The sequence below is a fragment of the Podarcis muralis genome, chromosome 1 (genome assembly GCF_964188315.1).
Source record: "Podarcis muralis chromosome 1, rPodMur119.hap1.1, whole genome shotgun sequence".
NCBI lineage: Eukaryota > Metazoa > Chordata > Lepidosauria > Squamata > Lacertidae > Podarcis > Podarcis muralis.
The window spans coordinates 8,471,841-8,496,323 of record NC_135655.1 but is presented as its reverse complement, the minus strand read 5'-3'; the positions used below and the strand labels follow the sequence as shown (position 1 = coordinate 8,496,323).

At 47.7% G+C, this 24,483-nt stretch overlaps 1 protein-coding gene across 2 annotated transcripts in view; it reads right to left on the bottom strand.

Annotated features, from left to right (window-relative positions):
• Positions 1-24,483, bottom strand: part of DAAM1 (dishevelled associated activator of morphogenesis 1) — a 176,484-nt gene that overhangs the window by 85,516 nt on the left and 66,485 nt on the right. For both annotated transcript variants that reach the window (XM_028735406.2, XM_028735481.2), the window contains exon 3: positions 13,746-13,835. In XM_028735406.2, the coding sequence (XP_028591239.2) occupies positions 13,746-13,835 (90 nt within the window). The remainder of the gene's footprint in view (positions 1-13,745; positions 13,836-24,483) is intronic.

The following is a 24,483-nucleotide window of genomic DNA, read 5'->3' as shown; positions in this document are numbered from 1 at the left end:
CTAGCAAGGCCAGCAGTCAGGGATGATGGGAACTGTAGTCTGAAAACAGCAGGAGGCCCAATTTTGGGATCTTCATACTTCTTAATGACAACCGTCTTGTGGTATACAACCAAGAATACAATATAAAAGGTAAAGGTAAAGGGACCCCTGACCATTAGGTCCAGTCGTGACCGACTCTGGGGTTGCGGCGCTCATCTCGCTTTATTGGCCGAGGGAGCCGGCGTACAGCTTCTGGGTCATGTGGCCAGCATGACTAAGCCGCTTCTGGCGAACGAGAGCAGCACACGGAAACGCCATTTACCTTCCCGCCGGAGCGGTACCTATTTATCTACTTGCACTTTGACATGCTTTCGAACTGCTAGGTTGGCAGGAGCAGGGACCGAGCAACGGGAGCTCACCCTGTCACAGGGATTTGAACCACCAACCTTCTGATCAGCAAGTCCTAGGCTCTGTGGTTTAACCCACAGCACCACCCGCATCCCAAGAATACAATATAGATAACAGTTAAAAAGCTATAAAATCAGAACTTGGTTCAAATTGCCTGCTGGAATTAAAAGTCTTCTGTAGCCACCAGAAATTCAACAGGGAGGGCGACTTTTCTGACTGAAACTGGAAGGGGTTTCCATGAAATTGAGCTCATAATGCAGAACTCCCGGCTCCAGGTGCATGAGAGCCATGGGGGACCACTGACAAGAGACCACCCAGAAGACCTCAATTGCCTAGGCAGGCATATAAGGGGTCTGGAAGTCCCTGAAATCTCCTGGATCCAAGGTCTTAAGGGATGGGGTTCAATCCTGCTTGGCTCAGCTGTGTATGCTAATTCCTCACAGAGAAAGAAGAATTTGACTCTTGCTGGCAGATGAGGGTCTGACCCTGCTCAGTCACTCACTAACTTTCCCCCACCCCACCCTGTGCGCCAATTTTGGTAGGTGGATCACCCACCTGTCCATCACTCTGTGTCATCATGATATCACAGGAGTGGCAGGCAGCCTGTCCTGCCCACCAGGTAAAGTTGTCCCAGAGAGGAGGTGGGAGATAAACAACGGCCACCTCCTCTGAAGCCATCTTCCCCAACCGTGGGTGCCCCAGATGATGCCGAACTACAACTCCCATCAGCCCTTGCCACTGCGCCATGCTGGGGCAGTGGTCCAGCAACATGTGGAGACTCTGGGCTGGACAAGGCAGCTCCAAAGGCTCAAACTCCACACCCAAGTATGCTAGAGAAAGGACATTTCCCCTTGTACAGCCCTAAAAAGGTACCCCTGCCCTTACGGGCCAGTCTTGACAGACTCTAGGGTTGTGCGCTCATCTCACTCTAGAGGCCGGGAGCCAGCGCTGTCCGCAGACACTTCCGGGTCATGTGGCCAGCGTGACGAAGCTGCTCCGGCGAACCGGCACCAGAGCAGCACACGGAAACGCCGTTTACCTTCCCGCTATACAGCGGTCCCTATTTATCTACTTGCAACCGGGGGGTGCTTTCGAACTGCTAGGTGGGCAGGAGCTGGGACCGAACGATGGGAGCTCACCCCGCCGCGGGGATTCGAACCGCCGACCATGCGATCGGCAAGTCCTAGGCGCTGAGGTTTTACCCACAGCGCCACCCGCATCCCTGTACAGCCCTAGATATTGGAATATTCCCATCACTACCCAATGTGGTTTCTCTCCTCCTGCCTCCCCTGCTTCCATTTCCTTTGGAAGTTCTTGCTCTCCAAAGATCTGGCCAGAGGGATTCAAAAATGTGTGCCAGAAATGTCAGCTTCTTCCTAGAGCGCTGAAACGGACAGATGCGCTAATGTGCTCATTTCACACCATCGCTGGAAGGGTAAGCGAGTAAATTGCTACCCTACCAAGTCACACACACACTCAAAAGGGCGAGCTAATTTCAGTGGTCACCAGCGCCCTGGGGCAAAGTGGCAAATGAGACTGAAATATCCCATTAAAGGCAGAAGAACTTTGCAGGAAAGCCATATGGTGCATGCACATCATAGAATCATAGAGTTGGGACACCAAGGGTCATCTAGTCCAACCCCCTACAATGCAGGAATCTCAGATGAAGCATCCATGACAGATGACCATCTGTTGTTGTTGTTGTTTAGTCATTTAGTCGTGTCCGACTCTTCGTGACCCCATGGACCAGAGCACGCCAGGCACTCTTGTCTTCCACTGACTCCCGCAGTTTAGTCAAACTCATGCTGGTAGCTTCAAGAACACTGTCCAGCCATCTCGTCCTCTGTCGTTCCCTTCTCCTTGTGCCCTCCATCTTTCCCAACATCAGGGTCTTTTCCAGGGAGTCTTCTCTTCTCATGAGGTGCCCAAAGTATTGGAGCCTCAGCTTCAGTGAGCACTCGGGGCTGTTTTCCTTAAGAATGGATCGGTTTGATCTTCTTGCAGTCCATGGGACTCTCAAGAGTCTCCTCCAGCACCATAATTCAAAAGCATCAGTTTTTCGGCGTTCAGCCTTCTTTATGGTCTAGCTCTCACTTCCATACATCACTACTGGGAAAACCATAGCTTTAACTATACGGACTTTTGTTGGCAAGGTGATGTCTCTGCTTTGCTTTGGCCATCTACCCTCTGCTTAAAAGCCTCCAAGAAAGGAGAGTCCACCTCCTTCAGAGGAAGACCTTTCCTCTGTCAAACAGCTCCCACCGTTAGAAAGTTCTTCCTGAAGTTTAGTCGGAAATCTCCTTTCTTGTAACTCGAAGCCACTGGGTTTGAGTCCTACCCTCCATAGCAGGAGAAAACAAGCTTGTTCCCTCTTCCATGTGACAGCCCTTGAGATATTTGAAGATATCATTGGTAGGGTTGCTGAGCTCAGGCTTGTGGCCAGAAACCTCGTCATCGAGGGCCCCAAGGGTGCAGCCAGGGAAAGAGCCCCAAGCAGAACAGCAAAAACCTACATTCAGGTACCCTAAGAGCTTCTCAAGTGGCTTATAAATATGTTAAAGAAACAAACACTATAAATTCTCTCTTTCCTAGCATACAAGTCCTTGTGTCTAAGCTATTTTATCTGCAGACGGCCTTGTGTGAATCACCTTAAAGAGGGAAGAAACATAGTTCAGGGGGTTGCATGAAAAGGGCTGCGGGTTCAAACCCCGAAGTCTCCTGGTAAGGCTGGAGGTGGGGTGGGAAGACTCCTAAAGATACCTTGAAGAGTTGTTGCCAGTCAGTGCCGACAATACTGAGGTAAATGGACCAATAGTCTGACGCTTTTTAAGGCAGCTAGTTCCCTGTGTTTCTACTTGCATTGGAAAGCCAAAAAGTAATCATATTAAATATTTTTAAAAATCGTATTAAATATTAATCCGATTGATTTTATCTTCAGTTTACTCCTGCAGCTTTGGACTCGTGGGTCAAAGCACCGGGAGGCGACGTTTATTATATTTATTGAATAAATAAAATACAATTTGGTTTCCTCCTTGTATCTCGACAAATGCAATCGGTGCAAAGAGCGCAACTTTCCTCTCTTTAGGAAATGAGAGCAGGCTGGGAAGGGACCAGGAAGCCCTGGAGGAAGACAAGTTTTGATAGCTGGGATGCACAACATATACAGGCACACCCAGGCCGCAGCCTAGGTTGGAGACACAATCCAGCATCTCTGCTCACTTCAGAAATCCCGCCTGTCAGCCTCAAGGCTCCCGAAAACAATGGATAAGTCTGGGAAGGGAGGGGGTGGAGAGAGAGAGAAGAAAAGAGGAATCCAACAAGAGATTCCGTATATTAATAAATACTGGAATGACTCCATTAAAATTCGGGGAGCTGCGCCAGCTCTCCAAATGATATGATCCACTCTTGGCCCCTAAAGAGTTTGGAAGTTGGTTGGTTTGTTGCTTTTGCGTCTCCCGGTCAAGATCGCTTCGCGCAAACGCTGCCCCCCTCCAAGGAATCATAGAATCACGGAATCTTAATAATAATAATAATAATTTTTTATTTATATCCCGCCCTTCCCGGTTCAAAAACCAGTTCTCAGGGTGGCTAACAACAAATTTAAAACACTTAATTGTAAAAGCAGCATAAAATACAGTATAAAAACATGGATAACAATAAAATTCAAAATTCAGAAATCAATTTAGGGGAAATAAGCATTGGATAATCCCCAGGGCTAGCTGGCTGAATTGGTCCTACTTGGGCCAGCGAGGAGACTAGGGGAGAATTAGCTGTGGGGTCTCAGAGTGGGTGATCTTTATAAAAGGGGAGGGGGAAGGAAGAGAAGGGAAATAAAAGATCAGGCTGAATTCAAATTAAAGGCCAGGTGGAATAGCTCTGTCTTACAGGCCTGATGGAAGGAGGTTGAATCCTGAGGGGCCCTAGTCTCATGGGACAGAGCATTCCACCAGGTTGGAGCCATCACTGAAAAGGCCCTGGCCCTGGTGGAGGATAGTCTGACTTCCTTAGGGCCCGGGACCTCTAAAATGTTCAGGGTTTCAAAGAGAGGTCGCTCTCAGCCCTACCTCGGACCTACGGGACCACCTCTCCCAATATGCCCCACGGAGGACCTTAAGGTCCATAAATAGCAACACCTTAGAGGTCCCGGGGCCTAAGGAAGTCAGATTAGCCTCAACCAGAGCCAGGGCCTTTTCAACACTGGCCCCAGCCTGGTGGAACGCTCTGCCTCATGAGACCAGGGCCCTGCAGGATCTGATTTCTTTCCGCAGGCCTTTGGCTTGGAATCAACTTGATCCCCTCCCCCTCTTTCCTTTTCCCTTTCTCCTCCTGTGATGGAACTCCTATTTGGGGACTTCCCTGGCTTTTTTCTGGCCCACGTAGGACCAGTCTGGATAGTTGGCCTTGGTGAAGACTTGACGTTTTCATCCCCCAAAAAGTTCTTGATTTGAGTTTCCACTGAAATGAGGCCGCATTTTTAATGTTTTGGATTTGATATCCCGCCTTTAATGTCGTATTTTAATCTTGTTTTTAAGTTGTATTTCAGTCAATTGTTTTTATACCTAGTGTTAGCCGCCCTGAGAATGGTCTTGGATGGGGAGGGCGGGTTATAAATAAAATTAATTAATTAAATATTATTATTGTTATTATTATTATTACTACTACTACTACTACTACTTGGAATTGACAGGAATTGAACCCAGGGCTGCCTTCTGCATGCAGGGCAGGTGCTCTAACCACTGGGCCACAGCTCCTCCCCTGTGGGACAATGATTCCCTGCACAGGCTGTAACCTAACAGCGTTTCTTGCTGACCAGTCAGGAAAGGATTCAGATCAACGTTGACTTTGCAAATCTACTGAACTGACAGGTTTTCCCTATTTTCATTGGAGAAATGGAGGGTATGGAATGGCCAAGGGATGAGGGTGGCGCTGTGGGTTAAACCACAGAGCCTAGGACTTGCCGATCAAAAGGTCAGCGGTTCAAATCCCTGTGACGGGGTGAGCTCCCATTGCTCGGTCCCTGCTCCTGTCAACCTAGCAGTTCGAAAGCACGTCAAGTGCAAGTAGATAAATAGGTACTGCTCCGGCGGGAAGGTAAACGGCGTTTCCGTGCGCTGCTCTGGTTTGCCAGAAGCAGCTTAATCATGCTGGCCACATGACCCGGAAGCTGTACGCCAGCTCCCTCGGCCAACAAAGCGAGATGAGCGCTGCAACCCCAGAGTCGGCCACGACTGGACCTAATGGTCAGGGGTCCCTTTAGGGAATGGCCTTCCTTTGCTTCACACGCCACCCCCCCAAACCAAAGGCTTGTATTTCCCAGGATCTCTGTTCATCCATCCATCCATCCCCCCCACACACATAATAAGCAAATACAGCACGATCAAATACCTTTCATTGTCAAACGGCTCATTGTTTAAAAAGCTTCAGTTTAAAACCCTAAAGATTGCTAACAGATGCCTTTTTTTGGCTTCAGACGGGAAGACGGGGGGTGGGGTGGGGGAGCCGCTCTGGGGGTGGGGGAGAAACATGAGCAGGTATTGAAAAGGGGGAATTATTTCAAGGTTCCACGTCCATATATCACTAAAGGATTTCCAGCACTGGCCAAACAGGTGTCTCTCCAGGAAGGACGGAAGCACACCAGTCTTCATTCATTGCTGGTACCCGAGAAACTGGTACCTGGCGGTTCACGGCCCCAGACATCAATAAGCCCTGGAGCTTGTGGTTCAATGGCAGAACAGGTGTGCTGCATGCAGAATGCCCCAGGTTTGGTTCCTAGCTGCTGCTGGTAAGTTTGGGAAAAGACTCCTGGGATGTAACTCTGGCTAGCTGCTGCCAGTCAATGTAGCCAATATACAGATAAGAATCCGACAGCAGGACAATGAGAAATTCCAAAAAGAATGGTCCAAATCTATGGTCTACTTAAGAGAAAACTGTACATGAATAAAGACACCCACAGGACTGAAATAAAACTCATAGCGTTTATTGTAAACATTTGGTTAGACCGTAAGATTTAATGCGGTAATAATATTGTTAAGCTGTATTGTGTTTAAGATATTTGGGAAAAAATCAATAAAAATCATTGAAGGAAAAAAAAAGGTGATAATAATTATAAAAAAATTATTTGTATCCCACCCTCCCCAGCCAAAGCCGGGCTCAGAGCGGCTAACATCATATAAATAAGACAATATGCATAATACAATATACAACACGCAAATAAAATAACATTCAACATTCATTAAAATAATATAGAATAATATTAAATATCAGCATTTCAAAATTAATCAGAAATCCACTCTTAACAGTTACAATAAGTAATTTCTAAACTCCAGTCAATAAAACATCAGCAAACCACAGTGCAAAACATAATACAATACAAAATGAGATAGATAAGACCAGTGGTCTGACTCTGTATAATGCAGCTTCCTGTGTATTGAATTGCCCAGTTCATTTGTTCCTTAAAAAACCCACAAAACCCACACTGTGCCAACAGTCACTATAATACAGTGGGCTGCTGTTTATTCTGCTGCACAGAGACATCTAACTCTGCACCTGCAAAAAGCTTGCAACCTGCAGAAAATAGCAAATCTGGAAGAGGTACCAACTGCAAGGTATCAACGTGGCCGATGCTGTTCTCCATCTACACAAAGCAGTCATTCTTGCTAGCCGCCTGCGATTTTTATCACAGGCTGTCTGGCGACTGGAATTTCTATCCACAAAGGTAAGAGTTTAAATACCTGAGGGAGACAGGGAGGGAGCTTGTGTTTGAATGAAGGTGATGCTGCTGCTGTTGGGTTTTTTTTAATGATATAAAGTTGCTGATTTCACAGCTCAAAAGAAAAGCTTACTGCCTGTTCTTGGTTAATTACCAAAGCCTGGAAACCGGACTTTAAACGAGCTACTCCTGCAATGCCTGAACAGCTTTGGACTGTGCAAATCTTTCTCTGGCAATTTAGCAAAAGCCCTTCTCAGGATTCAGGAAACATCATATCAGCTTCCCACAACCTGGTGCTCCTTTCATATGCTTCAGAGCGTAACACTCTCATCAGATGGCAGGGACGTTGACGGAAGCTGTGGTCCAAAATATCAGAAGGGCACCGGGTTGGAGGAAGCTGTTTTTGACTTAAGAAGGCAACAGTTTTCAGTCTCTAAAATCGCCCGCTGAATAGTTTCAGTGATCTCCATCTGGCTGTTTGCACTAAGCTACTGAAATATGCCTATAATCTGGCTTGAACCCGGTCTCAGGTTATTATTCCACATTCTTCCCTCACTCCCTGTTCTCAGTTTACACTTGTGCACACAGCTTCATTTCTTTCTTTAAATGCACACAATTGAAGGATTGCCAGTGGGCATCAACTGCAATGCTCCGAGGTCAGTGAATTCCACTTTTTATCTTTTGCCATCTTAGCACTGAGGGCACAGCTACATCCGAGGAGAGAAGAGTTCCAACAAAAACTGCTATTGACATTTGCAGGGCAGCACCAATGGATATTTCTTCTTCTTCTTCTTCAGCGATCACTTGTTGCCAAGTAAGATCATCTTCCATAAACCAAGTATTAACAGTGAGTCCGTAAGTGACTGTGGAGGCCAATTCCGAATCCACACGTCCTTCCACAGTGGGGACATTGGTTCCCGGGCAGGAGTTGATCACAGTGTAGATTTGCCAAGCATACCTTCCTCTTAGCATGTTTCTCCTTTGTGTCCTGAGTTCGAGCATCTTCAAAGCCCATGACACCTTTGGTAAAGGCTGTTTTCCAATTGCAGCACTCACAGGCCTGTGTTTCCCAGTTGCCAGTGTTTATACTACATTTTTTAAGATTTGCCTTGAGATAGTCTTTCAACCTCTTTTGTTGACCACCATCATTACGCTTTCCATTTTAAAGTTTGGAATAGAGTAGTTGCTTTGGAAGACGATCATCAGATGCAGGAAACTCAGCTTTGGTCAAGGCTGTTTTCCGATTGGAGCGCTCACAGGCCAGTGTTTCCCAATTGTCAGTGTTTATACTACTTTTTTTAAAGATTTGTCTTGAGTGAGTCTTTTGTTGACCACCAGCATTATGCTTTCCATTTTTAGGTTCGGAATAGAGTAGTTGCTTTGGAAGACGGCAATCAGGCATCTGAACAACATGGCCAGTCCAATGAAGTTGTTGTTGAAGAATCATTGCATTTGGGTTTAAGCGTAGAGCCACCTGCTCCTGCAAATTGTTGTTGTTTAGTCGTTTAGTCGTGTCTGACTCTTCGTGACCCCATGGACCAGAGCACGCCAGGCACTCCTGTCTTCTACTGCCTCCCGCAGTTTGGTCAAACTCATGCTGGTAGCTTCGAGAACACTGTCCAACCATCTCATCCTCTGTCGTCCCCTTCTCCTTGTGCCCTCCATCTTTCCCAACATCAGGGTCTTTTCCAGGGAGTCTTCTCTTCTCATAAGGTGGCCAAAGTATTGGAGCCTCAGCTTCAGGATCTGTCCTTCCAGTGAGCACTCAGGGCTGATTTCCTTAAGAATGGAGAGGTTTGATCTTCTTGCAGTCCATGGGACTCTCCAGAGTCTCCTCCAGCACCAGAATTCAAAAGCATCAATTCTTCAGCAATCAGCCTTCTTTATGGTCCAGCTCTCACTTCCATACATCACTACTCGGAAAACCATAGCTTTAACTATACGGACCTTTGTTGGCAAGGTGACGTCTCTGCTTTTTAAAGTACTCCTTCATATTTAAACATCCCATATCCATCTGAGAAGGAGAACTCACAATCCTCATTTCCCTTTCTTATTCCACCCACCCACTGGCCTTAAAAACCCACAAACCCACAAAATCCAAACGAACTTCAAAGGCCTTTTCTATCGTAATCCGAAAATCCCTCCCCTGAGCGGAGTCATCGCTTGGGCTTCACTGTTTCACGTGCGCTGCATTCCTTTCTCGGGGTCACTGCCCAGCGACTTTCTATTACTGCTCCGCAGCTTCGCTCTTCCCTCCTTCTGCCTCCCTTTTCAGAAGCAGCCAAGCCAGCCTCAACCTCCCATCTCTCGCCGCAGCCATTATGTAATAAATCCAGATCCCCCTCAATCAGGATCACTTTTGTTCCTCGCGGCTTTGGAGTCCCCTTGATCGCTCGCACGGCACAGGCTTCTACAACCATTTGGCAGCCATGGGGAGGAAGGGGAGGACGGGTGGGGCAGGCAAATGAGAAGGGAAAAGGCAGACTCTATTCAAGTGGAAGGCCAGACTCCTCCGCAGATTGGATGCAAGCGGTGTGGGGAGAGGGGGCACCCTTGGAGAGATCTAGGGGTCCTCTTTCTGGCATTTCGACTCAGCTTAGGCATTCATAATCTATTGAAAACACACCATCAAACGCCTATGGAGTCTCGGCACTCATCGGAGGCCCCCGCCAAGCCATTTTCTCAGTAGTTCAGGGATTTGCGAATGAAGGCATTAAGGACTGGTCCCCTCTACTACGGTATTCTTTGGGTGAGTTCACCCCATACATTTAAAGCAAAGGGATGCGGGTGGCGCTGTGGTCTAAACCACTGACCCCCTTGGGCTTGCTTATCAGAAGATTGGTGGTTCGAATCCCAGCGACGGAGTGAGCTCCCGTTGCGCTCTCCCAGATTCTGCCAACCTAGCAGTTTGAAAGCACACCAATGCGAGTAGATAAATAGGTACCACTGTGGCGGGAAGGTAAACGGCATTTCCATGTGCTCTGGTTTCCGTCACAATGTTCTGTTGTGCCAGAAGCGGCCACATGACCCAGAAAGCTGTCTGTGGACAAGCTCCGGCTCCCTTGGCCTGAAAGCGAGATGACCGCCACAACTCCATAGTCGCCTTTGACTGGACTTAACCGTCCAGGGGTCCTTTACATTTTACCTTTTTTACATTTAAAGCACTGTTATACCACTGTGTGCAAGGACAGGCTCTGGCAGATTGAGCGGACGAGACCAATAGTGGGTCCAACGGTCAAGAAGGTGGTTTCCACATGTGCTGTAGAGGGAGGTGAGGGGCAGGTGGGGCTTGTCAACCTGGGAAGGCAGCCCACCTAGGAGGAGGAAAACTCTGATCTTAAACCTCTGTTGCCTTGTGGAGTATCTTCCCTATATTTCGTGTACAGGGCAGTTTTTAATGTTTGATGTTTTACTGTGCTTAATGTGTTTAGTCTGTTGGAAGATGCCCAGCATGACTGGAGCAACCCAGACACATGGGCAGCATCTAAATATCCTAAAACTGATTCTAAACCTCCACTGCCTTGCGGGACATTTTCAGGAAAAGAAAAGGCATAAACCCTACACAAATTAGGAGCAGAGTCCCTAAGACAGCACCTTGTATGCCTTCCAGCAACTCCTACAGCCAAGCAGTAGGGCAGAAGGGGCTTTGGGGACGTTGTTTTTATTTTGATTATGCATTTTGTGGTTTTATATTTTGATTTTATTCTGTGAACCACCATGAGACCTCGAGGTATGTAAAGGTACCCCTGCCCGTACGGGCCAGTCTTGACAGACTCTAGGGTTGTGCGCCCATCTCACTCAAGAGGCCGGGGGCCAGCGCTGTCCAAAGACACTTCCGGGTCACGTGGCCAGCGTGACAAAGCCGCATCTGGCGAGCCAGCGCAGCACACGGAAACGCCGTTTACCTTCCCGCCAGTAAGCGGTCCCTATTTATCTACTTGCACCCAGGGGTGCTTTCGAACTGCTAGGTTGGCAGGCGCTGGGACCGAGCAACGGGAGCGCACCCTGCCGCGGGAATTCGAACCGCCGACCTTTCGATTGGCAAGCCCTAGGCGCTGAGCCTTTTACCCACATGGTTTTATTCTGCGAACCACCATGAGACCTCCAGGTATAGGGCGGTATATAAATTCAACAAATAAATAAGTAATAAAACAAATGTCTTGCTCTGCTTTGCATTGCACTACAGCAGTGATGCTGAAAGGATCTTGTCGTCTGGGCAGCCCAGGACCCCCACACACGCTGCCCAGGTTTGCATCCCAAGGAGGTCACTTTGGTACTGCTAACACAGCAGTTCACCCCCGGAGGCGAACTCCATTGTCTCTTGAGACGGATGGATATCAGCAAGTCAATGCCGCCAAATTCAAACCATAAGCGCTGTTCACAGACACCGTGCAGACCACCTGAATGAAGTTCATGGACTACCGGTGGTCCACAGACCACAGTTTGGGAACCCTACTTTAAAATTACTGCATTGTGTGGGGTTGGACTGGGTGACCCTTTGGTTCCCCTTCCAATGCTACAACGCTAAGAAAAGAGCCATCTCCACCTCCCTGTATCATTTCTCTGGAGACACCTCATTCCTTCCAAGCCCCGTTCGCTCCCCCCCCCATCGCTGAGCACCCAGATGGCTTGCCGCCATAAATACAGCGATGCTGCTTTTGCACTCGCTGCTTTCTAAACTGAACACGTTCTCATGCCGATGGCTTGTGAGGCTGCCTGCTAGCTAGGCGTAAATTTTGCACCAGCCTGGGAAACGTGGCCACAATTCGACACGGGAGTCTACCAGGCGCATGCAAATCTAACGGGCGATGAAAATGGGCAAGTAGGCAAATTCCTCCCCCTAAAAAAGCATCGGTTTGTTTTAATCATGCAGGATACATTAGGCCCTGGGGTCATGAGAGGAGACCATAAAGAGCCCACAAAGCAGCAATAAAGAAAAGATTTGGGCCTTTGCAGGGTTGTATTTTACATGCCTTGCCTGAGCTGTATTAAGATGCTTTGAGGGCATCCTTTGTATCCCATGAAATTACCGTGTTTTTCTGTGTATAAGATGCCCCCATGTATAAGACACCCCCTATTTTGGGGGACTCCAAATTAAGAAACACCCCTCAGCACTACCCATGTATAAGATGAGTCCCAATTTCAAACCTAATTTTTTGGTTTAAAAAACCCTAGTCTTATACAGTGGTGCCTCGCAAGACGAAATTAATTCGTTCCGCGAGTTTTGTCGTCTTGCGATTTTTTTCGTCTTGCAAAGCACGGTGTCAGGAAAGTTTTGGAAAAGCTTCAAAAACCTCAAAAAGCTTTAAAAACCTCAAAAAAGGCTACCACACCGCGTTCTATGAGTTGCTCCTCGAAGTCGCAACTGTATTAACGGTGTTAAGAAAAAGGAAACAAACTTGCAAGACGTTTCCATCTTGCGAAGCAAGCCCATAGGGGAAATCGTCTTGCGAAGCAGCTCAAAAAACAAAAAACCCTTTTGTCTAGCGAGTTTTTTGTCTTGCGAGGCATTCGTCTTGCGAGGTACCACTGTACATGGAAAAATATGGTATATAAGATTGATCTGGTCTCTAGGCTCCGGCCAGAAACAGCGGAATGCTCTGCAGAAGACTCTTTAGTGCAGAAGGGAAATATTGAGGGCTGAAAGTGTTCCTGTGTACGAGGAGAAGCCTCGCACTCTGCACCCATCCTCTGCTGGCGTCAGTGCCAATATTCGTTTTCAATTGGCGAGTTAATTGCTGTTTTTTGGTTTTAAGTGGGCTTCTTAAGATTTTAGTTGTTTCGTTGCAATTTTCAGCTTCGCCTTGCGCATGGATGCGGATCTGCCTTTGCGAAGTACACAGAAGATATGTGATCTGCCTTTTCTCAATTACGGATTTAGAGAGGTGGTTCCCAAGCTTACCACACTTGAAAACAGCTGTTGGGGGATCACTTAATGGTTTCTCAGTCTACAGTGGCAATCGAAACGCACTGTGCTAGGTCATAGGATTGTGGAGTCGGAAGGGACACCCCCCCCCCAAGAGTAATCTAGTCCAACCAATGCCAACCAATGTGGCATGGTTGGCAAAGAATTCAAACTGTAATTCAATTAAATACTATATTGTAAATAAAAGCAGCTATAAAAATACAGTCAAATGTCAACATGCATATTCAGTGTGATGGGTGTGCTGTCTCCTATCTTCAATTGTAAATCCACAGATGTGCGGACCACCTGAATAAAGCTTACAGATCACATTCTGGGAAGTCCTGATTTAGGATACAGTCGTGCCTTGGAAGTCGAACGGAATTCATTCTGGAAGTCTGTTCGACTTCTAAAACGTCCGGAAACCAAAGTGTGGCTTCTGATTGGCTGCAGGAAGCTCCTGCAGCCAATCAGAAGTCGCGGAAGCCCCGGTGGACGTTCGCCTTCCAAAAATAGTTCGCAAACCGGAACAGTCACTTCTGGGTTCGTGGCATTTGGGAGCCAAAACTTTTGGGAACTAAGCTGTTCGAAAAACAAAGTACAACTGTATTGCCTTTAGGGGTTCCTCAAAACCAGCCCCACACATCCTGCAAGATTCTCTTCTTTGTTTCTCAAACTTGACCGGCAGAAGAGAAAGCAAAAAGCTGCGGAGGCAGTATTATCATGCTTTTTAAATCATTCTCTTACCTTTTTCTTGCTGCAGTAGATCTGCCATTTCTTTTCTGCTGGAAGAGCAAACATGGCTTCTCTGTGCTTATCCGAAAGGTCGAGTTCATCCTAAGGAGAGAGAGATGCCGTACATCATGAAAACATCCAATTTATTAGCATTAACAACTGCGAAGGAGAAGGGGATAAACCCACATAAGAAAAGCCCTGGTGGACATTGATGGTGAGGGGAGCCCCGGCCCCAGGCGCAGAATTCTGAGGGGCCACAACCTGGTGCCCCCATGACAGGCTTCCTTGCTGAGGCCGTGCGGCTGCCACCTTCTGGAACTGTGGGGAGGTGAGCTGAGCCCAGGCTGGGCCGTTGCGGCCACAGTGGCACCTCCTTCTCATTGCAGCTGAGTCAGAGCCTGGACTTTTCCCAGCCCGCACTGGTCCTTCCCAGGGTCCTCCCTTCCAGCATGTGCCCTACAGCAGGAGCGCAGAGATGAGAGTCGCCCGCTCACCCAGGATCCACCTTGGTGCCAAGGAGAGGCGGCAGGGAAAGGGCTGTGCTTGGCACCTTGGCCTGCTCTCCCCTCCCCTCCCCCTAGGCCTACTGCAGCTCTGGCGCTGCTGGGATGCTGCCAAGCCCGCCAAGGAGCACAGGCTGCTGGGAGCTCGCCGAGGGTGAACACGGCGACCGGCAGGCAACCTTCGTGAGAAGCGGCCGCTGCAGAGGCGCAGCAAGCAAAGTCTGCCTGTTGGCTCCTACCTGATGCACACAAGGAGGTTAGGGGGCCTAATCCTTGCCTTGTCCTGGGCACTGCCAATGCGCATTATGTTGACATTTCCATTCCACCTTAAGGAACAGGCATGGGATTGTTACGTGTCACATGTCTGTTTACATTCCAGCACAGTATGCTGGGAGCTTCTGTTTGTGTATAGCTTTTGTTCTTCCCCGTTCTCTCTGAGACGACACAAGAGAGAGACGACATGTTTCTTTGTCCTGATTTATGATTCATAAATCTGTAGTTGTAGTATGCTTCCGCAAGCCTCACGCCTATTCTGTGTGCGCAGTTCGATCTGCTGATAGTGTGCCCTGGCTCAGAAGCCCGGGTTGTTGATTTACGTAGGTGCACGGGCCGATGGAAGGAGACGGCACAGCTGGGTCTTACCAGCTGGCCTCCCAGCCCTCTGCATGTCGACACATTATGCGGTTGCTTCTGGATCAGGCCAATGGCCCACCCAGTCCACCCTCCTCTTCTCGCAGCCGTCAGGCAGATGCCTACGAGAAACCTGCAAATAGGACTGAGTGAGAGAGCATTCTTTTCTCTCCTGCGGTTTCCAGCAACTCATATTGAGAAGTGTTACTGCCTCCAACAGTAAGGTTTGCAGTGCCTCTGGGCAATCATGTCTGGTGGGTCATACCTCTCCATGCCCACACACCTATAATTTCTGCAGCTCACAAGCTGCTAAGACACCCTCCCCAATGTTGGGTGATTCCCACAAGAAGGTTTACGATCTCTGGATGAGGTTTCCTTTCCTTCTCCAGCCCATAGCAGAAAGAGCTCCTGGAAGATCTGGCTCTTCACAACCTGTCAATGGAATTATTTTGGAGGCCTCTGAAGAGCTTTATCCTGCATCCTGTACATCCTGGAGCCTGCATCCTGGAGCCTGGTGCCCTCCAAATGATGCTGGACTCCCAACTCCCATCGTCCCTGAGCAATGGCCATGCTGCTTGGGACTGATGCGAGTGGGGAATCCTAGACCTCTGGCAAGAGGCTGGAGAAGGCTGCTCAACAGCTATGCAGAAGGGAGAGTTCGTAGGACCTTTGCTTAGAGCAGATGCCAAGATGGGGAATTCCACAGCTACTGAAATTTATGGGGAAGGGATAAGCACGTCTTTGGATTAGAGGTGATCTACAAGACAAGCCGGGACGCAGGTGGCGCTGTGGGTTAAAGCCTCAGCACCTAGGACTTGCTGATCGAAAGGTCGGCGGTTCGAATCCCTGCGGCGGGGTGCGCTCCTGTCGTTCGGTCCCAGCGCCTGCCAACCTAGCAGTTCGAAAGCACCCCCGGGTGCAAGTAGATAAATAGGGACCGCTTACTAGCGGGAAGGTAAACGGTGTTTCCGTGTGCGGCTCTGGCTCGCCAGAGCAGCGATGTCACGCTGGCCACGTGACCCGGAAGTGTCTGCGGACAGCACCGGCTCCCGGCCTATAGAGTGAGATGAGCGCACAACCCTAGAGTCTGGCAAGACTGGCCCGTACGGGCAGGGGTACCTTTACCTTTTACAAGACAAGCCATCGCCATGGGTCACTAGGGGATTAATTACCCAAATTGATCTCCAAAACTCAGGTCACTCTGTAGATGGTTCGCTGAATACTGAGACGTTACTATGAATCGCAGGCAATAAATAAGGTGACGGGTGAATTCTGTGACCTCTTCTAGAGCTCTTCGCAATCTCATTTTGTTTTAGCAACCCCAAACAATTTAGTATCACCAGCTCCTCTCAATGTGGAAAGCTAAGGAAATATTCATTTAGCTTTCAGAAAAAAGTCTATCAAAAGCATTCATGATGCACCTGGGTATTATCCCACCTCCCTAACCCCATCCCATTTATTTATTGAAAATATTTTTAACGCACTCTAAATTACGACTGCATCTGATAGATAACCAAACAGCAGAGGCCTAGGTGGACAACCGTGTATTTAAACAGCACCCAAAGCTTAGCAAAATCTACACCACTCCTATGCCAGCAGGAAGTGCGTTGCAAATTGGGAGGTATCATCATTGAGAAATCTTATGGGGCTTTTATGCTCGTGGTAAGCCGCTCTCAGCAGGAGCCTAGCCAAAGTGGGATCTGCAACAGCTACAGCTTCTAGGTCAGATTCAAAGGCAGCCCCACAAAGAGCACATTACAGTGATCATCAAGGATCGCCTCTCCCCATATGAACTGACTTGGACCCTGCTATCATCATCTGAGGCCCTTCCGTGTGTGTGTGTGTGTGTGTGTGTGTGTGTGTGTCTGCCTGCTCTGCAAGAGGTCTGGTGGGTGGCAACGCAAGAAGGGGCCTTTTCTGTGGTGGCTCCCCATTTGTGGAGTGTTCTCCCCAGAAAGGCTCACCTGGCACCTTCATTATACACCTTTAGGCTCCAGGTAAAGCCATTCCTCTTCGCCCTGGCCTGTGGCTAATTAAACAATCTATGGCATATCCTCCAACATGATGAGTTCCAAAACCAAGTTCCTCCCATCTGAGCTCCCGTGCAAGATCACGGGGCTCAAAAGGCACTTTTTGGGCGTGTCCTTACAGTGCCCCAAAATGCGCATTTGACAGCCACACGAGATCACGGCCCCCAAAAGCATTTTTTTGGGGGGCAAAATTGAACGAGAACATGGCAACAAAAATGGCCGCCGTGCTCTCACAGGAAAAACCCGGGATTCCATGGCCATTTAAACTGTGGGTAGGGTTTGTGATTTCTGTTTGTTACTATACTATGTATTTTTGTGTTTTTACATTGTAAACCGCCCTGTGATCTTTGGGTGGAGGGTGGTAAAGAAATTTAATTAATAATAATGGCGATAATGATCTTCTTGAGGTTATTAGCACATGGGGTCACCACGGCACATTTGCGAACCATGAAGAATACTGGCTAGCTAGCAATCTTATGCATGATGAGCGAACTTTTGAAGGGGTGCACAAGAAAACCCCAGAGGGGTTTTTTTTGGACCCAGCAGATCGACAGGCGCCGAGTCAGGAGGCAGCTGAAGCAGGCAAGAATTCAAAGCTGCCGCCAGCCACACTCACAAATTGGATATAAAGGAACAGAAAATGGCCCCTTGAAATCAGTCCGAATGAGGGAAAGGATGCTTTTCTAAGAGGGAGGCATTGCAGCAGTGACGGAACGCTGCCTTCATCGCCCCAGCTTGAAATTCTGCCACGAAATCCCTCTAGCAATCTGCACCCAAGCTTCATCGCAAGCAGTTTCAATTAACAATCACGAAGCAGACTAATTAGTGAGCAGGAGATGCCAATTGGCAATTAGCTTCACAGCCCATCTGCATTCGTCAGTTTGGGCATGAATGGAGCTTGCATATTAGGTAGCTAGAAACGGGTCTGGGGGGCAGGGAAAGAGAGATGAAAACCACGTTGCTGAACGACCACAAGTCCTGCTGGAAACTCAAATGCAAGCAGGAAAAGCCTCAACTCAGTATTTCCAAGTCTCAATATTTTTAGAACCAATCTTGTTATCTTTTCAAATCAATTGTCTCTGAACAGGCCTTGTGCATTCTCGTATCGTTTTAGTTTTGGTTCATTTAAAAGTAAAAATTATTTGGCCACCCAAAAGGAACTCACGCACCACAGTTTAAAAACCTCTGCCTTAGTTCGTTTCCATTTTGACTGTGCGTCTTTCTCCTTCTTGCATACTGGGGCAAGTGAATTGTTGTCAGAGCAAGCTACCGTCAAGCAATGCAGCTGAGGTTGTAGAATCGTAGAATTTTAGTGTCCAAACAGACATTCTGTTGCGGCAACTGAATCATAGGTTTAAGGTGCCATGTGGCACCTAGCTTATATATCTGAGTTTCTGAGGGGCCGTTGAAGGAGCTGGGCATGTTTAGCCTGGAAAAAGAGTACAGTGGTACCTCAGGTTACAGACGCTTCAGGTTACAGACTCTGCTAACCCAGAAATAGTACCTCGGGTTAAGAACTTTGCTTCAGGAAGAGAACAGAAATTGTGCGGCGGCAGCGGGAGGCCCCATTAGCTAAAGTGGTACCTCAGGTTAAGAACAGGTTAAGAACGAACCTCCAGAATGTCTTAAGTTCTTAACCTGAGGTACCACTGTAGACTGAGAGGAGATATGAGAGCCATCTGAATGGCTGTCACATGGAAGAAGGAGCAAGCTTGTTTTCCTCCTGCTCTGGAGAGCAGGACTCAAAACAATGGATTCAAGTTACAAGAAAAGAGATTCCAACCAAACATTAGGAAGATCTTTCTGACAGTAAAAGCTGTTCAACAGAGAAACGGTCTCCCTTGGAAGGCGGTGACCCTCTCTCCTTCCTTGGAGATTTTTCAGCAGAGGTTGGATGGAGATCTGTCACTGATACTTTAGCTGAGTTTCCTGCATCCGGTGATCATCTTCCAAAGCAACTACTCTATTCCGAACTTAGAAATGGAAAGCGCAATGCTGGTGGTCAACAAAAGAGGTTTAATGACTGCCTCAAGGCAAATCTAAAAAAACAAGTACTTTGCAGGAGTAGGTGGCTGTACGCTTAAACCCAAATGCAATGATTCTTCAACAACAACTTCATTGGACTGGCCATGTTGTTCAGATGCCTGATTGTCATCTTCCAAAGCAACTACTCTATTCCCAACTTAAAAATGGAAAGCATAATGATAAAGGTAAAGGGACCCCTGACCATTAGGTCCAGTCATGGCCGACTCTGGGGTTGCCGGCACTCATCTCGCTTTATTGGCCAAGGGAGCCGGCGTACAACTTCTGACCTGACTTGTATTTAAGTCCTGCTTAAACCTTATTAAAGGTAAAGGGACCCCTGACCATTAGGTCCAGTCATGGCTGACTCTGGGGTTGCAGCGTTCATCTCGCTTTATTGGCTGAGGGAGCCGGCGTACAGCTTCCAGGTCATGTGGCCAGCATGACTAAGCCACTTCTGGCGAACCAGAGCAGCGCACGGAAACGCCGTTTACCTTCCCGCCGGAGCGGTACCTATTTATCTACTTGCACTTTGACGTGCTTTCAAACTGCTAGGTTGGCAGGAGCAGGGACCGAGCAACGGGAGCTCACCCCGTCGCGGGGATTCGAACCACCGACCTTCTGATCGGCAAGTCCTAGGCTCTGTGGTTTAACCCACAGTGCCACCCGCATCCCAAGCATAATGTTAGTGGTCAACAAAAGAGGTTTAAAGACTCTCTCAAGGCAAATCTAAAAAAAAAAAATGTAGTATAAACACTGACAACTGGGAAACACTGGCCTGTGAGCGCTCCAGTCGAAGAACAGCCTTTACCAAAGGTGTCATGGGCTTTGAAGACACTCAAACTCAGGACGCAAGGGAGAAACGTGCTAAGAGGAAGGCACGCTTGGCAAATCCACACCGTGATCAACTCCCACCCAGAAACCAATGTCCCCACTGTGGAAGGACGTGTGGATCCAGAATTGGCCTCCACAGTCACTTACGGACTCACTGTTAAAACTGTGTTTATGGAAGACAATCTTACTCAGCTACAAGTGATCGCCGAAGAAGAAGATTGCAGGGGGTTGGACTGCATGACTCTTGGGGGCCCTTCCAACTGTAAATTGTTCAAATAAATAAAAGCTAAACAGAGCCCTTGTGTCTAGTAGCCACTGAGTAGTCTCATCAGGCTCTAGTCTGACGGGGCTGATGGGGGCATTCACAATCCTACTTAGAAATGTTGGGGATTGCACCCAAAACCTTTTGTTTGCGAAGTATACACTCAGCCACTGAGCTACAGCTCTTCCCTGACCTCACAGAAACGATGCAAGGATAAAAATGGGGTGGGTAGAGAACTATGTGTGCCACCCTGAGTGCCTTGGAGGCCAGGAGAGGAAGAAAGGCAGTAAACAAAAGCCAGGCGCGGATTGCAGGAGTGCTGCTCATGCTTCTAGAGGGAGTCGTGATTCCTGCAAAACCAGTTTGCCAGGTGAGCACAGCATCGAAAAGGGCGCATGTGCATCTCTGACAGCAAATGCTGATAGCTAGAATACTGTCTTCCCGGTGTGTTAGCAATGCTTTCAGGGCAAGAACCAATATTTCGCCTGGTGCCTTCACCATACACCTTTAAGTGCCAGGCAAAATAAAATAATAATAATAATAATTAATAATAATATTTATATCCTGCCCTTCCCAACCAAAGCCGGGCTCAGAGCAGCTAACAACAGTAAAAGTAACACAGTTTACATAAAATAAAAAAATATTCCCTTTCAACCAGGCCTTTGCCTGACTTGATCTACATCCTCTACCAGGAGTCAGCCAACTTTTTCAGCAGGGGGCCAGTCCACTGTCCCTCAGATCTTGTGGGGGGCCGGACTATATTTTGAAGGGGGAGAAATGAACGAATTCCTATGCCCCACAAATAACCCAGAGATGCATTTTAAATAAAAGGACACATTCTACTCATGTGAAAACACGTTGATCCCCAGACCGTCTGCAGGCCAGATTTAGAAGGCGAGTGGGCCGGATCTGGCCCCAGGTCTTAGTTTGCCTACCCATGTCCTATACAGTGGTACCTCTGGTTACGAACTTAATTCGTTCCGGAGGTCCGTTCTTAACCTGAATCCGTTCTTAACCTGAGGTACCACTTTAGCTAATGGGACCTCCCGCTGCCACCGCACTGCCGCCACACAATTTCTGTTCTCATCCTGAGGTAAAGTTCTTAACCCGAGGTACTACTTCCGGGTTAGCGGAGTCTGTAACCCGAAGTGTTTGTAACCTGAGGTGTTTGTAACCCAAGGTACCACTGTATTCTTTTAAAAAATGCTGGCTCTTTGGGGGTTTTTTATTGGGTTGTTGGTTTTGTTTTGATTTAATTATTTGATATTTTATGTGAACCACTCTGAGACCTTCGTGTATAGGGCGGTATAGAAATTAAATTTATTATTATTATTATTATTATTATTATTATTATTATTATTATTATTTCCTGCTTCCAACATACCGTCCGAGTTAATAATTTCAATTCATAAAGCCTATCAAACTGGGTGTAGTCTAATACTTGGTACCATCCAGCCCGTTTTTAATCCTCCGTTGATGTCATCCCAAACCCGGTTCGATGGGTGTGTCAACATCCTTTCAAATGTAAGGCTACATTTCCATTTTGAATCGCCCGGAAAATAATGAGCAAAAGTCAACATTCAGGGTGTGTGCACACCCTGCTTGCACCACACAGTTACACACATGCAGAGTCAGCAGATATGAACACAGCTGCTCCATCCCTTATTTCTCGTACAGCTGGATCAAGGGCTTTGGGCTGCGCTGCAAGATTAAGCATCTCTCTTGTGCTCACATCGGTTTGTGCGGCATTTCGTCACAGACTGCGGGCTCCTTCCCAGGGCACAACATTCAACGAGCTTCTCCCAAATCAATGTTTATTAGGAGTGCCAGCTCTAATCCATTTAACAGCGGTAGATCAGCTATAGTTTAATCACAGATTTGTTCTTTTACAACGCCCTAGAGAGATCAGTGGGGTGCCCTAGACTGAAGGACCCAACGACACCAGGAAAGGAGGGAGGATCCATGTTTCCTGTTTCAAATTTGACAGAGAGAAAAATGGATGTCCTCTTCTGCTGGTATCCCGTACCTGGCAGGAATGTTTTAATTCCAGGGGGAAAACAATAAGACCATCTCAGGAAACTGAAGCTGACAATGTTTGTCAAGTGGCTCTTAAATCTAGATTTCTATAGTACCAAAGGAATACAAAGGTGTCCCCGTTTTTGAAAGGCATTTGGTTCTGGCATTACTAGAAAAGTACAGCAGTACCTCCGGTTGCAGATGGTGTTAAGCTGTGGGTGAACTTATCAGATGACACAGCGATTCTTCAAACAGCTCTTGTTTATTCACAGGTCAGAACAGAACTGAACTGAAGGGTTCAGTCAGCCTGCTTATATAGAGCTCCACTACAACGCAACAGTAACCATTTCCTGTAACTATCCAATCACTGAACGTCACTTTCAATCCCTTATTTGCACATGTGGACCTGAGTGAAAACTATACAGTATCCCCCTGCTGGCCCAGGGTGAGAACTTCAGTACATAACAGATGGGATCCGTTCCGGAGCTCCGGCCAGACCCCGAGGTTTCCGCAACTGGGGGTTCCTGTTCTGCGCATGCGCATGGCACAGTAGAGTGCTTCTGCGCATGCAGCGAGACCCGAAAAAATACTTCTGGGTTTGCCGCGTGCGTATCCCACAGGATACGTAACCGGAGGTGAACGTAAGTATGGGAACCACTGTAATATTCTGTAAATTCCCCCAAAGATAGATTAGAGAGATATGCTTCGCAATATCATCCACTCTCCATAATTTATTTCCCGCAATTCAATAAAAAGGTTTTCAAAGGTTTTCAGCTCATGGTAGGATTAAAACTGTAAAAAGCCAACTGAACATTTAAGAGGCAATAAAATTAAAAGTTAAGAGCAAGCAAATTGATTGTAGTTCTAGTTTGCATGAATCCAATTAGGCTGTAATAAAGAGGCCTAATTAGCAAACGGGTTGGCAGGAAGCCTTAGAGGGCAAACAAGTTGGGAGGCTAGACAAGAACAGAATAGGCAACTCCCAACTCCACCCAGTCACAACTAAGTCTGGAGCCCCCTGCTGAACAGACTGTATAAAGACACTATGTGTCTCCTGCTTATTGATGGGCAATACAGTGGTACCTTGGGTTACATACGCTTCAGGTTACAGACTCCACTAACCCAGAAATATTACCTCGGGTTAAGAACTTTGCTTCAGGATGAGAACAGAAATCGTGTGGCGGCGGCGCAGCGGCAGCAGGAGGCCCCATTAGCTAAAGTGGTGCTTCAGGTTAAGAACAGTTTCAGGTTAAGAACGGACCTCCGGAACGAATTAAGTATGTAACCGGAGGTACCACTGTAGGGACAAGGAGAATAAGAGGAAGCACTTTCCCCCCATACATTGAATAACTTGCTACCACAATATATTGCAATGGCCCCTAACTGAGTTAAGCCAATTTATGGAGGACTGTTTTTCAAAGGCTAAAAGGTAAAGGTAAAGGGACCCCTGACCATTAGGTCCAGTCGTGACTGACTCTAGGGTTGCGGCGCTCATTTCGCTTTATTGGCCAAGGGAGCCGGCGTACAGCTTCCGGGTCATGTGGCCAGCATGACTAAGCTGCCTCTGGCGAACCAGAGCAGCGCACGGAAACGCCATTTACCTTCCCGCCGGAGCGATACCTATTTATCTACTTGCACTTTTGACGCGCTTTCGAACTGCTAGGTTGGCAGGAGCAGGGACTGAGCAACGGGAGCTCACCCCGTCACGGGGATTCGAACCGCTGACCTTCTGATTGGCAAGTCTTAGGCTCTGTGGTTTAACCCACAGCGCCACCCGTGTCCCTTCAAAGGCTAGGTAGCTAAATAGAACCTCCAGCTTCAGAGGCAGTGTATCTGCGAATATCTTGGAAGATGAAACAGGGGGAAGCTTTTACCTTCTGGCCCTGATTGTGTGCATCCAGCTAGCCACTGTTGGGAACAGGATGCTAATACATCGTCCTGCATAACTGCAATTTATATTTGTGTTTTAGCACGCAGAGCACTGCACAATTTTGTTTTGTAGGGGAATGACAGGAGCGGGGACCTACGGAACCCTCTGGGCTACTTTGGGAGGGAAGGAGGGATATAAACTGAATAAATAATATTCAGTAATGCCACCTATTCGCACTCCCTCGGATGAAAATCTCCAGGAACAGGCAGGCACCTGTCAGAACTAAAGAGTGTAATGCACACCCCCAAGAATAAGGCAGGTTGGATACTCATAGCACCGTGACCTTCCCGGCGTCGGGTTACACTTAAACCTTTTAACATAAAAGCTTTGCCTGACATTTCTTCAGCTGACTTGTGCTAAATCGCTCGTTACCAAGAAAACAAATTCACACCTTCTTTAGACTTAGACCAGAAGCCGAAGTCAGACACCTCTGACTAATAAGCAGGAATAAACAAGGGAGAGGCTGCTGGAAAGAGTGACTCTCTCCTCCCAGCTTCCCTCTGCTTATTAGATGAAAAATTGT